The sequence below is a fragment of the Sesamum indicum genome, linkage group LG3 (assembly GCF_000512975.1).
Source record: "Sesamum indicum cultivar Zhongzhi No. 13 linkage group LG3, S_indicum_v1.0, whole genome shotgun sequence".
NCBI classification, from domain to species: Eukaryota; Viridiplantae; Streptophyta; class Magnoliopsida; order Lamiales; family Pedaliaceae; genus Sesamum; species Sesamum indicum.
Window position 1 is genome coordinate 23,931,466 of NC_026147.1, and position 14,703 is coordinate 23,946,168.

General features: G+C 33.4%; 3 protein-coding genes across 4 annotated transcripts; 2 read left to right on the forward strand and 1 right to left on the reverse strand.

The window, feature by feature from the left end:
- Positions 3,109-4,985, forward strand: LOC105159393. The gene has a single exon (XM_011076444.2). The coding sequence runs from the start codon at positions 3,607-3,609 to the stop codon at positions 4,771-4,773; it is 1,167 nt and encodes a 388-aa protein (XP_011074746.1). The 5' UTR covers positions 3,109-3,606; the 3' UTR covers positions 4,774-4,985.
- Positions 5,128-7,909, forward strand: LOC105159595 (ABC transporter F family member 4). The gene is made up of 2 exons (XM_011076708.2): positions 5,128-6,678; positions 6,781-7,909. Exons 1-2 carry the CDS (start codon positions 6,537-6,539, stop codon positions 7,704-7,706), a joined length of 1,068 nt encoding a protein of 355 aa, XP_011075010.1. The 5' UTR covers positions 5,128-6,536; the 3' UTR covers positions 7,707-7,909.
- LOC105159394 (early nodulin-like protein 1) lies at positions 8,130-9,595 on the reverse strand. 2 transcript variants are annotated; one of them, XM_011076445.2, is made up of 4 exons: positions 9,325-9,595; positions 9,133-9,248; positions 8,525-8,932; positions 8,130-8,304 (listed from the first exon to the last, which is right to left on the reverse strand). In XM_011076445.2, exons 1-4 carry the CDS (start codon positions 9,461-9,463, stop codon positions 8,236-8,238), a joined length of 732 nt encoding a protein of 243 aa, XP_011074747.1. In that variant the 5' UTR covers positions 9,464-9,595; the 3' UTR covers positions 8,130-8,235. The 2 variants fall into 2 exon arrangements, with proteins under 2 accessions (XP_011074747.1, XP_020548466.1); XM_020692807.1 differs by having other exon boundaries at positions 9,133-9,207; positions 9,325-9,584.

Here is a 14,703-nt window from a genome sequence, read left to right on the forward strand (position 1 = left end):
TGCCTGCGAAACTGCAAGAGTGGCCCAAAGGACCAGCCACTTGCAGGGCTCCGTGGCCACACAATTGGTTTACACATTTGTTAGAACTCTCTTTCAAGAAGAATGTTATAGTCCTGTACTAGTTCACTCTTGTTATTGTAAGCAGGACTCCTACATTTGTTTGTTTCAACTAAGACTTCAAGAACATTTGCTGTTTCCAAATGTGATTTCAAAAGTGTATGTCAAAGACTGAACATAGTATATCTTACAAATGTAAAAGAAAAATAGACAGAAAATGAAAATTTAAAGATTGTAAAGTTACATCTTTTGCAGTTGGCCAAATGCCAGTATAGCGGACACAATCACTTTCATGTAACCTTAAAATAAAGAAAGAATGCAAAATACAGTAAAGCTACAAATGGTTGGAGAGATGACTTTTATTCAACTGCAGAAATGGCCTGCACAACTAAAAGATTCTCCTGCCTCTCTGTGTCTCCAAATGGGCCATGTATGAATTCATGCTAACCTTGATCATGTCAGCCTTTGAAAATTTCAAAGTGATGGGTCAAGAAATCAAAAAAAATGGGAGAATGTGATTGGTCCAATGTTGTGATGGAAAAGGTGTATCACCAGCTTAGTCAGCAGTTTGCATTAAAGATTACTTTTGGGCATTAGTTGAAGGGCCAAACCTTATCTTGTCACTTCATTAATGCTTGGATGTCAACACTTAACTCCCTATCCAAATAGACAATTGGGAGGAAAATTGTGGGTAGGTTTCTTCATTCATAGATATTGAAAGGGAAACGCCAACCAGAGGGCTTGATGATGCTGACGCCTAAATCAAAGGGATTTGTTGATTGCTCCACTCAAATGTATACATTTCTGTATATAATAATCTTTGATGTTTAGATATTGATTTAAACTTAGTCCCAGCTGTCCAGTAATATATAATTAATGAGCATTCTTCTCTTCTCTCTTGATATCTGTAAGAATGAGATGAATTTTATTGATGAATAATAAGGTTCTTGTTTCTTTGGACATTCACATATCCCTAATCACATTGCACCATAAATTGGAAGTATGTGGAATGACCAAAACCCTAACAATCCCACATTACATAAATTCATTTATGGACAACAGCAGCTGTTTATGTTCTTTATTATTTATCATATATATAATAAAGAAAAATTCCAAGAATTTGAGCTTGATTAGAGAACCTCTAGGAAAGACGTGTTGAGTTTATTACGATTTTTAGTCTTTTTTTTTTTATAAGGAGAAATTAATAGAACGAATGATGTAATTATCAATTTTCTCGAGAAAAATATAGTTCATATGTGACAAATTATTTTACTAATACACTAAGGTAAATCTTGTATGATCAGCAATTGCAACTTTATTATATGAATTAAATTTTCATAGGACGACCAATTAAATATTGGAAGAGTCAGAGTTTAGCACATAGTAATCATAATTACTTTTTGAGATACTGGAATATCTTTTCTTGGATTTTGGAAGTCCCTGCATCTTGAGGTTCTTCATATAATATACGGGGATAGCTATCTATATTTATGATTTATAATTTATTTATTTAAATTATTTTTATTTTTAAAACTATTATGTGTGATGATTAGAAATATTTATATTATTTAAATATTTTTTTTTATTTTTAAAAAATTACACGTACACAAAAAAATTCATCATCATAATTACATAAATTATACATATTTTTAGGTTGTCAGGAATGCAGGGATGATTTGTCGGCTGTTTTTGTTTAAAAGCTGGTGGATTTATCAACTCTATGCTATTTCTCTTGGAAAAAGCAGCATACACGTGAGAACAACTAATGTGTATTGATTGTACAAAATTAATAAAAACAAAAAAGAATAATTAGGGTGACTAATTTTTTTTAATGCTAATAAATCAAAGCCAGCTAATTGTGTTTTCTTGCAGTTTCTTGGGCATACATTTGCAGAGGTGCAGAGGCTGATTAGGTTGTAAAAATATTTAGAAACATAAATGAAGTACATTTGTCTGTCAGGTGTCAGCTCATTCTGCATAATTTGTCATTGACCAAAGTCTTGATCTATACTACTATGATTTTTTTATTTTAACTATATATTATATTTGATTTTTTGTTTTATAGATACATCATATATGTAAATTATCCATTCAATGTACAAATAAACAATAATGCACATATGTAAAATAAAATATAAATTATGACACAAGATTTAAAAAATATATATTTTTAGATTTTACATATTATAATCTTTGCATATGTGCAGAGATGACACTACAAGAAATATAGTCTTTTTGTGGTGGCTGACTACTGAACAAAAGTGATGAATTATGGCTTATCCCCACATATTGTGACTGGATCGTTGATTCATTTTATGACAAAAAAGTCCGCTTTAGCTTCATAGAAACCTCACGTGTTTGTTCTAAAAAGACATCTCACTAAAGAAAAGAGATCTTATGTTTATAAGCAGCTTAAATTTATAAGCAATCAATATTGCACGCTTGCGGACATCAAAGTAAAAACAAAAAAATATAATTATGAATTCAAAATTATTAACTTGTAACATTTTTATTTCCAAGCACATATTTGGGGAAAATGAAATGGTATAATTATTTGTTCTGAAATAATTTAATCTTCTTGAAAGTAATGTCGAGATTTTGAAAAGGTACCCTTCATATAAACTTAATTGTTGAACCAAATATTATTAATTTGGAGATTGTAAATTAACAAGAGAAAAGATGAATGTTCAACCGAACATTCACAAAAAGTTAAGTGAGTGCATAGCAATTTCAGAAAGTTGAAGGACTGAAGGTGTAAATAAAAGCAACAATGGTCCTCGTGCGATGGCCCGCTGATTAGTAAAAAAGTAGGGCGTGTCCAATTCGCGTTTGCGGCGTGTAAACAAATTCCACCCATCATTTTTGGCCTCTTCAAATTCTACCTTTTCACTTTTCCTCCCCAAAAGTTTCACTTTTTTTACTTATATATGACTTCTCAAGAAACTATAAATTAATTAGCACTTACGTATTAATTTGCAGTAATAATAATAATTAAGAAAAAAGAGATGTATTTCTGTGATGAAGACTTATTCTCAATAATATGAATATTCTCTCCTTTTCCCGACAGACCAGACCATAATACGCGGTCCAAATCTCCCCCAATATAAGCCTCTCCTTCTCATTAGGGTTTCAAGAAACATCCTCCTTTGTTTTTGTTTTCTTTCTCATACACTCCTCTAGAAAATGTTTGTATCAGAAGGATTGATGGGATTTTCATTTGATTCATAAAGCTTTTGTCTTTGAACTTTTCTCTGTGTAACAGGGGATTTCATGGGGAAGAATTCTTGAATTGATCTGCCCTTTTTGCATTTTTGTAGTTTTTATTGGATCTTGTTACCGTGCATCTGTTTTCTTTTTCTTTTTCTTCCTACGTTTTTGTTCAAATTTTTGTTTGTTGGAACAAGAACTGAAAGTTCGGATTCTTGAATTTATCAGCTTTTGTTGATCTTGTTGGAAATTTTTCTGCTGTCTCTCGCGGGTCTTTCAGAATTCCAGATTCTATATTTTGTTTCCAGTTTTGATTTTTCTGTTGCATGTAAGCTGAGAGAAATGCCAACGACAGATTTTCACGAGGCGTCATCCTCTTCCGGCTTTGGATTTTCCATTCTGAGCCGACGCCGAGATCAGGTTCACTCCATGGAGTCCACCCATGAGGCCACTGTACAAGAACTTGAATTGGAAGCATTCCAGAAACAAGTCGCCGATCGCTTTCAAGATTTGGCTGCCGCCGAGTCGGACGAGCTGCTCTCGATCTCTTGGCTTCGCAAGCTTTTAGATGCATTCCTCTGTTGCCAAGAGGAATTCAGAGTGATTGTTCTCAAGAACAAGGCTCATTTTAATAGGCCTCCTGCGGAAAGATCCATTGCGGATTTCTTTGAGAGGAGTGTTAAGGCTTTGGATGTTTGTAATGCGATCAGGGATGGAATTGAGCAGATAAGACAGTGGCAGAAACAGCTGGAGATTGTTTTGTGTGCATTGGACAATCAGAGGAGCATTGGTGAAGGGCAGTTTCGCCGCGCAAAGAAGGCCCTAGTCGATTTGGCCATTGGAATCCTTGAGGATAAAGAGCCCAACACAAATGTTGCTCACAGGAACCGATCTTTTGGACGTAGTAATGTGCCGAAGGAGCAAAAATCTTTGGGCCACTTCAGGTCACTTTCATGGAGCGTTTCAAGGTCTTGGTCCGCTTCTAGGCAGCTTCAAGCAATCGGGGGTAACTTGGTGGCTCCACGAGCTAATGAAAATATGTCAACCCATGGACTTAGCATGACTGTTTTCACAATGAGCAATGTGCTTTTATTCACAATGTGGGCTCTCGTGGCTGCAATCCCCTGTCAAGACCGTGGTCTTCAGACGCAGTTTCACGCCACAAAGCAGTTCTTCTGGGCTGTCCCGATTCTTTCACTCCACGAGATAATTCTGGATGAGTCGAAGAGACGGGACAGGAGACATCTTTGTGGGTTGTTAAAGGAGATTATTGAGCTTGAGAAATGCGCTCGGCCTTTGAATGAACTGACTGATTCTGTCAACTTCCCATTGAAGAAGGATAAGGAGGTGGAACTGAAGCAGAAAGTTGAGGAAATGGGAAGTGTGTTTGAAGCTATAAAGGATGGGCTGGATCCATTAGAACGCCAGGTTAGAGAAGTGTTCCATCATATTGTTCGCAGCAGGACTGAGTGTCTGGAGTCACTCAGCCGACCAAATAGTCATGATTGATGAGATTTGATCTATGGAGTTGCCTTTGGTAATTGGAACTTGAAATTTGTTTTGTGAATTTTGGTTTTTCCTTAGGTGACTAGGAGAAGGAAATCAATGAGAGGCAATTTTCTTAGAATGTAAAAGGGTTGAAAGGTTAAAGTCTTGTATTTATCTCATAATGATCATTGTGTAAAGAACTTAGGAAGAAAGATTGGACTTTCTGCTGTCCATGATGTTATTGTTCCCTCTTTTTTTTTTTTAATTGTTGTAATCAAATTTCTTAGTAAATTTTTCATTTTTGACTCTGTAATTACGTTTCGTGGCGATAGTTTACTGAAATTCTAATTCAAGAAAGATGTCTTCGACACTCTTAACCAAATATTCTTTGCTTGTTTGCCCGCACGACTGCCGTCTTGGAAATGTCAAAATATTATCAGCCTCGCTATCCTCAAGTTGCCATGAATACTATTTTCCTTCTCTCCATTGTTTAAGAACTCAGACCTACAATCACAAGTCATTGAATATGTGACATGTTGCTCAAATTGTCCTGTTTCTCAGCTCAAAGTAATACTATAGAGCAGGCTTAGTAAGCTGTATTAGATTCTTGATGCATAATTTTATATATAATGTACAAACTCTATGACTCATTTGCTCCTAAAAGTTTGTCCTAGATACCTGTCAATATGGCCATGCAAAGACAACTCCATACATGCTGTTTGAGATTGGAGAAGAAATCAACCAGTGGTGATAATCTGCCTACCCTTGTTGATTTCTAGAAGGAACATGGCTGGCAGTTGTACTATCATCATCAATAATAATATCTCAATTGAGTGCTGGAGAAAGAAACTTGAAAGTAGAGGGGCCAAAGGATAGTAAAGGGTCTCTTCATCTGCAGCAGCTGGTTGGCTTTTGGCTTAATGACAATAGGTAGAGCTTTAAATGCTAAAAGCTAAAAGTTGTTTTTTCTGAGTCAGAAGCCTGTCTTGGTAACATGCAAATGGTCACAGAGAGTACAATTATGGGGTCACCTAATAAGCTGTAAAATAAGTTGGGCCCTATATTTGCCTACTTGCTATCGAATCTGCCCATTCAATGTGCTTTGTATCTTTCTTTCTTTCTGACTTCAATCATCACCAATGGTAATTTCCAGCTCATTTTTTACAGCTTAAAGTGGTTGCTACTGCTGAGCTGACAAGTATTTGATTGAGAAATTCTGGCGAGAGACATGAAACTGGAACTCAACTGGATTGAAATAGTTAAAGTATGTGTTTCTTGTGCTACTAGTTGTGAACCCAATTAAGATGATTTAGAGTGCTTAATGATTGGGTTCCCGTTGTGAACCCAATTAATGATTAAATCATACAAACAGGTCGGACGAAATCCGTTTTGAATTAGAATTTCCTCAATTTGTATGATAAAGAAATAAATCCATGGAATATTGGTCTTAAAACTCACTAATTGTCAACCACTTCCCTAGAAATCCTGACTCGTTTTTCATTGTTTCTCATCAGTGTTCAAGAAAGAAACAATGGCCCATCATCAGACCCCCACAGGAAAACCTTGGAAAGAAGCAAACACAAACATCCACAAAACGTGTTATTTTATGTTTGAACTTAGCTTCCCGCCAAGGCTAATAAGCGGTCGGCTTTTCACTGTTCCATTCACAAACTAAGTGAAGCAAAGCATATGTACTTTCCTTCTCCACAAACTTGTTCTACGTCAATAAAACTCCTTCCCTGATATTTTTTCCAATATCAAAATTGCATTAGAATTTAGAAGGAATGGAACTGGAATTAGGACTTAAGCTTACCAGCATCGCCGATGAATTCACCTCCGATTTCAAGATCGCCAAAGACCGTGCAGGCCCTCTTTTCTTGTCCAGGGAAACAGATGCCATGTTCATACTCACTGCTCATCTCAAGGGTTCTCGTTTCCGGATCATGCACTTGTTTTGATTATATATAAAGCTCATGTAGCCCTTCTCCTGTTCTGTGAATTATTTACAAGAAATTGAAATTTTTGCAGGGTACAAGAGAGGGAACATAAAGATCGACATAAACGAGGATGGGACTTCAATAGCAATAAGCGGTGAAAGGCAGGTGAAAGAGACTGTAATGGTGGGGTGGAAAGTGTACAAGAAAGATACAGAGACTAAGGGATTCAAGAAAGTTTTCAGAATTCCTGACGGGGTGATTTTGGACAAGATCAAGGCCAAGTTTAACGAGGATGAATCAACTTTGACGATTACAATGCCGAAGCAGGTGAAAGGAATTCGTGGGACTGCAATTGAGGAAATTGAGGAAAAGCAGGAGCTTGTTAAAGAAGGCACCGGGAATTTACAGGTTGTGGATGAAAAGGTTCAAAAAACAGGGACTTTGAACCAGGAGAAGGATGAATTAGGACAGGCAAGAAATGGAGAAGAAGATAGAAATGATGAAATGCCTTCTGAAACAGATATTATGGAACACCCTGTTTCAAGGCAGAAAGATAAGGGACACGAAGAAGATCTTAACGAGTATGAAATGATTGAGACATCACCAGGCCTGGAAACCAAAATCCATAAAGAAGAACCAGAGACACAGAAAACAGTGGCTGAAATCCAGGAAATAACCGAGCGTCAACAAGATCAAGAACTTGAGCTTGCTGAGTCTTTGGGTACGACACAATTGGCAAAACAAGATGAACAGGTAAACAACAATCAAGTTCCTGATAAAGCAGATGATAACCAAGAAGAAGAAGAAGAAAAAGAAAGGCCTTCTGCCGATGAACTGCATGAAGAGGTTCCAGAAACTCAGCCTGGAACGGTACAGGAGGGGGAACACAAGCCTCGGGCAAAAAGGTGCAAAATGTGTATTCCCCTTGTTGCTGGGTCAACTATACTTCTGTCGTTTGTGGTGTTTGTTTTTCAAATTATGAGGAGTAAGAACCAAACTAGCAGGAGGAAAGATTGATGAATACAAGTTATGAGTCATCCTGGAAGTCAGTTACTTGTCATGGCTAACATACTCAATTTCCAGAGAGCCTTTCAAATTTGTACAAGAATTTGTTTGTGTAAGATCACAAGAAGTTGAAAATTGAAGTTCAATGATTTTCAAAAAAGTGAAATAACTTGCTTTCTTGTATTCATGCAAAAAGTTTTCGGTTCATATAGAGGTGGTGGAGAAACAGATTTGTGATATATAATGCTTTTCTTTATATACATTTGTTGAGAAACGAAAATGGTGAAATCTCCTAGTTCTGATTATGAAACTATAACCGTTTCAGGGGACAATTACAACATAAATTTCACAGAGTACAAATAATTCATGTCGAAAAAGCAAACGAAGCCCAAGAAAATGGGTTGTCAAAAGAATCAAATAAAAAAGAAAAAGTAGTAAGTAATCGATTGCTTTGCCAACACAAAGTGGTAATGATACAAAAGTAGTGTCAAACATAGCTATATTACATATGGTATAATCATCACCCTCAAGACCTCTCTCTCTAGATCATAATCATCATCACCAAAATTATACAACTCAAAGCTCTCTGGACAGCAGAAAACCCCAAATCCTGCATTCCAATCAAGAACACCATAAATGTCATATAGCAAAATCTAAGAAAATCCCAGTAAAAAGGGCACCTTTTTTCTTTCAAGCCTTGTTCTTTGGCATCAATCATCTGGATTCGACCATATAATAATACGTATATAAAGCTAAAAATAGCACCAATTTATTAATTGTTTAAAAAAAAACAAGAAGTAAATTAATCATGCTAATAAGTGTTGGAATACCTGTTGAGAGTGTTGATGACCAGATGCAGGCAAAGGACGAATTGTAGCTGAATCAACTTCACCGGTAGGCAGAGGCACTGCTGGATTGCTGTTGATAAATGGGAGGCCTTCAGTATCAGGGCCCATGGGGCTGCTGGCGGGGAGGGATAAATCAGGTGCAGGGCTAGGAGAAGCTAATTCTTGGGGCTGAAACGGCCAAGGGAATGCCGTAGAAGAAGCCACATTGCCGCCGGAGACTGGTTGTGGAGCTGCTGCAACCACCAGTTGCGGTGGCGGCTCCGGGGAACCAGCATGATCTTGATGGGGTGGTAATGAGACTAGAACTGCCAGCTTTTGGCCATCCAGGCATGCTTTGTTTGAGCCATTGTTGAAGGAGAAGTAGAAGAAGCCAGGGCGTGAAGTATGCCACTCCAATGAATCATTCGTATGCGACGATAAGTATGAAATAATCAGCATATTGAGACAACTATGAACCTTAATCTGATTGAAACTAGAACAGCATTTGGTTCAAATTCGAACAGTAAAGTTCACACATATTAGTGTCGTTAGTCTCAAATTACTAGGGCATTCTGGAAAACTGAAACAAGAAACTCCTGTACGTAACTTACTGTGTAATACATAGAATTGGGTTTTGTGAGGAGAGTCGCCTGAGTGAAGTTGCAGAGACTGAAAGCTTCCTGGTTCTGGAAAATGTAGAGCTTGTAATGAAATTTGTGCTGGAAAACTGAGAAAAGCACAGAGACCAAATTAAACCCAGGCCAACCTTTCCTGTGCAGAAAAAGAAAATCAACAACACTTACTGACAGAGTCTCCCATTTGAACCTTTGGATTTCTCCACTCTGAAACTCCATCAACCAATACTGTTGCAGACTCAGACACCTGAAAGGGTAGAAGACTGACAAGAGAAAAGAGGCAGATCCACATGCCGGAAAACCCCATTATTAACTCTAACGGCTTCTTTACCAAGTGTAACTGTAGCTGCTGAACACCTGAAACTTTGGCTTCTAACAATGAAACTGAAGTTTATGTCTTTGTCTGTGTGTGAGAGAGAGAGAGAGAAGAAGAAGTGAATGTATGACCATTTCTATTTCTATATAGTAAAAAGTAGAATGAATTTGTGTCCGAAAATAATAATTCTTGAAAAAAGAAGGTAAAAAGCAAAATTAGCCTATGATGGGAATTATTATTCTAAAATCATTAGAGCTGTGATTGTATCCATCTGTAGTATGTAATTCGGTAGTTTCTAAGACAACTTTTGTAGTCGGGAGACCACAATTTGCTCTCCTTAGACTCTTTCTCATTCTCTTTAAAATTACTTAATTTCTTTATAGTTCTACGTCCTGCTATACATACGGATTTAAAGTTAATTATCTTCGCAAATACAATTTATATATTTAAGTATATTTATTAACTTCTGATGTATTTCATAATTTAAGCTCGAATCTTTAACAAATTAAGTTTAAAATATATTTTTTCCAAATAACATCTGAAAGAAAATCAAATACCACTAGCTCGATTCATATTCTGTTCATTATTAAGTGAATAATTAAGTCAATTTCAAATGTAACCTTTAAAACTCTATTGAAAAACTCAAAGAAATTTAACTGTAACATCTTCATACCAATTTGATTGGATTGCACCACTAAGTATGACATGCTAACTTGGTCATGTATATTTTTCGACCAGATTCTTTCTATGATCTGTTATTATTTGTTTATTAGAGATCAATTATTTGATTGAGTTAGAAGGTGCGATTCTTTCCGTACTAGTATCAAAGTATGTTAAAAAATATTAATATTTTTTAATAATTTAAATTTTAAAATGTGATGGTCATTTAATATGATATAAAACTTAATCAAATAAAAGATCATTTATTTATTTATAAAAAAAAAAAGTTGTTATATTTTAAATTCTTATATGAGATGATGGTGTAACAAAATGTAGTTAATTACAAGTTTGGAGGTTGCAGAAAGAACAACCACCTCAGCAGAATCTAATGTGGTTGGTACGTAGTTGGGCGCCGCCACATACCAATGTCTAATTAATATATGTAACTTGCACTTAATTTTCTCATATGTTTGTTTCATCACGTTGTTTTTGTTTACTTCATTAATTAGTTGAGTTTCTCTTAATACAATTGGCACCACATGTTAACCAAAATGCTAAACTTAGGAAATGTCTGTTTTTAAACCAATTCCCCCTTTTTCTCTTCTTATTAAACAAGAAATTTGAGAGTGATAATGAAGTTTCTAAGCTCAATAATTAAAATGGAAAACCATGTGCATAAGTGTTGTTTATTGTATAGTAAGAGTTGTTGTCTACTGTAATACTAGGTGTTGTTACCCATAATATGATTATTGTAATAGTCTTTGTTAAATATTGATATCGACATGAATGATTGTGATTGTAATCGATTTATTTCAATTAATAATAGTCCATGCTCTTACTTCAAAGAAAATATATATTCAAGAAATTATTTAAAAAAAAAAGAATATCACTAAATATTTCAAATTGATCTTCATTTATTCACGAAAGTAATTAAGTAGTTAATTGGGCAACCAAAATTGATTAGAGAAGATGGATCAGTGGACGTGACAAATTCTACTCGTGCAGATTATGATGCATTTGGTTCCCTCACTGCTGATTTTTCTATCGTATAAGCAATGAAATGGAATCAATTAAATGTAATGGTTCAACTATTTTCTCAATGCATTTCTTCCAATCTTTTTCCTTTTTTTTTAATAAAAAAAATATTAATGGATATTAACTCTCTAATTATAGATTAGATGTGTCATTAATTAGGCCATAACCACAGAAATAATTAGATTGAAGCCTCCACGTAATTACAACATCCATCTCTCCACACTTTAGTATTTGGTGATGACTTGGAAGAATAATTAAGTGGGGTGTGCGTTTCTTGCATCAACTCATTTTATATATATACACATCATTATTAATGGCATGCCCACCATTTTTTATTTTTATTTTATTATATGTATAAATTTATTTGTATTGAGAATTAATTAAAATTAGAAATATGTATATGTTATTACGTGAGATTAATATACTTGTTGAATACAAACTCATAATGTTTTAATTATAAAACATCAATCTTATAACCAATCACGTAAAACCTCATCAAGAGATTGGACGTTGTTGAAAGGCTATAGGTTGTATGTATTTGTCATCCCGCGACCTTCCTTAATCAACATTCTTGACCGTTAACTCAATCATACAACCTATATATATATATATTTATACTTTTTTTTTTTTTCTTAAGGACAAATTAAGGGAGATATATATAGTGGTAGTGGTAGTGTCGTGTGTTTCTTTGCTTGAATATTGCATATGATTATTAACTTATTTCTGTTATTCTTATTTTGTTTGTTTCTGCAATGGTTAGCTTAATTAGCACAAACACTACATCCAATTTTTCCTTTCCATGCCCATGCCCATGCCCTGCTTCACCTCAATTTAACTCCAATATTTTTTCTTAAATATATTATGAATTTTAATTATTAATAACTATACTAATTTACATATTGTTATCACCATCAAATAATATATGTAATAATCAGTAATTATTATTACAGTAAATAAATAATTGATTACTATATATTAAAATAAAATAATATATTCATTCGAATACATGACTACATATAGTCACGAAGCTTAATTGTAATCTAAAAATAATTTGCCTCAACTCCATGTAATTAATTGATTTTATGTTGGGAAAAATTGAGTCTATGCTACAATATTCATTTATATATATATTATGGTCTCATTGTTGGTATTTGGGAACAATTTTGAAAAGATTTTGAAATTTTCAAACTCTCAATAATTATATGTAATCAACTCATTGTAATTGTTTTGAAACCCTCAATCTTTTTTATAAAAATTATTCACTGCTTTGGAGCATTTTAATTCTTAATTAAGTAGCACATTTATCAAAATTTTACTAGTCAAAGATACTTCTATATATATATAGAAGCAGTAATTAATAAACATGATTTAATCGTAGTTAATAAATTGAGTATTACATCAGTTCAATCAATATATTAACATAATAAAAAATTATGAAATAAATTATAATAAATTTATATAAAAATGAGATAAATGCTCGTACAAAATTAGAACTCATCTACTTGAAGATAGTTGATCAGTGTGCAGTAAATGCCAAATATTAATTGATAGGACAACAGTACAATAGTCTTAAACATGACTGACATATTAAATAGGGATAATTACACTCTCCTCCTCTAAGATTTTATATAATTAGATATAGATTCTATGTGATTTGAGAAATTATACTTAACACCTCTGAGTTTTGCCTCTGTTAGATAAAATTCACCAAATTTGCTGATGTTAACAAAAAAATTGAAGAAATTCTATATTTACCCCTGATTGACTTATTATAGGTCAAGTAAATCTTCTCATGACTAAATTACCCTCATGTGTCTTCACGTGTTAATGTATGTGAGGAGGTTTATTTAAGCGTTATAAGAGTAGCTTAGTCCAAAAAAATTATTTGACCTACAATAAATCAGTAATAAATCAACCAATCGTAAATATCAATTTTCATTCACGTTTTCTGTTAATATCAACAAATTTAGTAAATTTTGACTAACAGTGGAACTTATTTGTTAGACGGAAGCAAATCTCCGGGTGTTAGATATAATTTCTCAAATCACATGGGATCTATATGTAATTACATTAAATCTTAAGGGAGGAGAGTGTAATTATCCCTATTAAATATGTATAGTGGTTGACCCTTAATTAATTTATGTTCTTGGGTTTACGGAATTAATTGATCATAAGAGTAGTAATTATTAGAAACAAATTTTGATAAGTGATGTGATTAGTGGTGTATGTATGGGCAGGGCACGTGACAATGGCTCGTGAATCGTGGTATTAATTTGCTGGGGAAGTCGCGTTTTGCTAGAAGTAGAAGACGTGCATTGAATGAGAGAGTTCCCCAAAACGACCACGCACTTCTCTATGCAATTGTAATTATTACCATGATACCTATAATTAGACACACGCATTAATTATGTTTACGTACACCAAATCCTGAGATAGTAAGCTGGATTTCTAATTTTTAGTAAATTGGTTGTCCTACTTTTTCTCTAATATTAAACATAATTTTAGGCAAAAATCAATTTGTACCACGTAATGTTGTGAATAAACAAATTATTTTTTTATAAAACAAAAAAATCATATTTTACCCCTCAGTACTTTTCAAAATGCATCAATTTACTCCTTAAAATTTTAAAATAAAGCAATTACCTCCCTGTCATTAGAAATAAATTACTTCATTTTAAAAAATACAGAGGAATATAAATTACTATATTTTTATTTTATAAAAAAGCTCATTTATAATATCATAAGGGGATAAATTGCATTAAATCCCATAATTTCGATCATGGCAAGTTTTCAGTTCTTTAGGCTTTATTTGGATAAACCAATTTAAATTTAATGGAGAAAAAATATAATAAATAATTTTATATTAAATAAATTTTAAATCTATCATAATATTATTAGATATAACTTATGTACAACACTGAAAATCAAACGATTTATAAATCATTTGCAAGATAAAATTATCCAAATAAGTGGAGTGAATTTATTATTTCGGAACAGAAATTTCGTAACTCCAAACTCATTAAAGCAAAGACAACATTATGTTTAAAACATCATGAGTAGCATTTTACCTTTTTCTTTTAAGAGCCCAATTTTCAAATCCACATAGACACCACTTATAATAATAAATTAATAAAAACCTCCTAAATCCTCTATTTAAATTCGATTTATTTTATGTTTTTCTTTATATACGCAATATTTATATAAAAAATGTACGTGATTTATATATCTGAAAATATTATATACACGTAATGTGAAATTTTTACGTAACAACTAATTGGGTTTAAAACAGTTGCATAATTTATGCTTCACATATAGTGAATTATATTGAAAAAAGTTATGATCGATGCTCATTTTTAAATTATTGAATATAGCGATAATGATGCGAGATGAAGAGAGTATTAATAGAGGATGGAATCTTGCCATCTTGGGATGATTCTATACTGTTATTTTTTTAAAAAGAAAATGATGAATTATTATTTTTTAAATAAATATAGTTATAATTATTAATATAAAAAATTTATATCTAATTAATTACA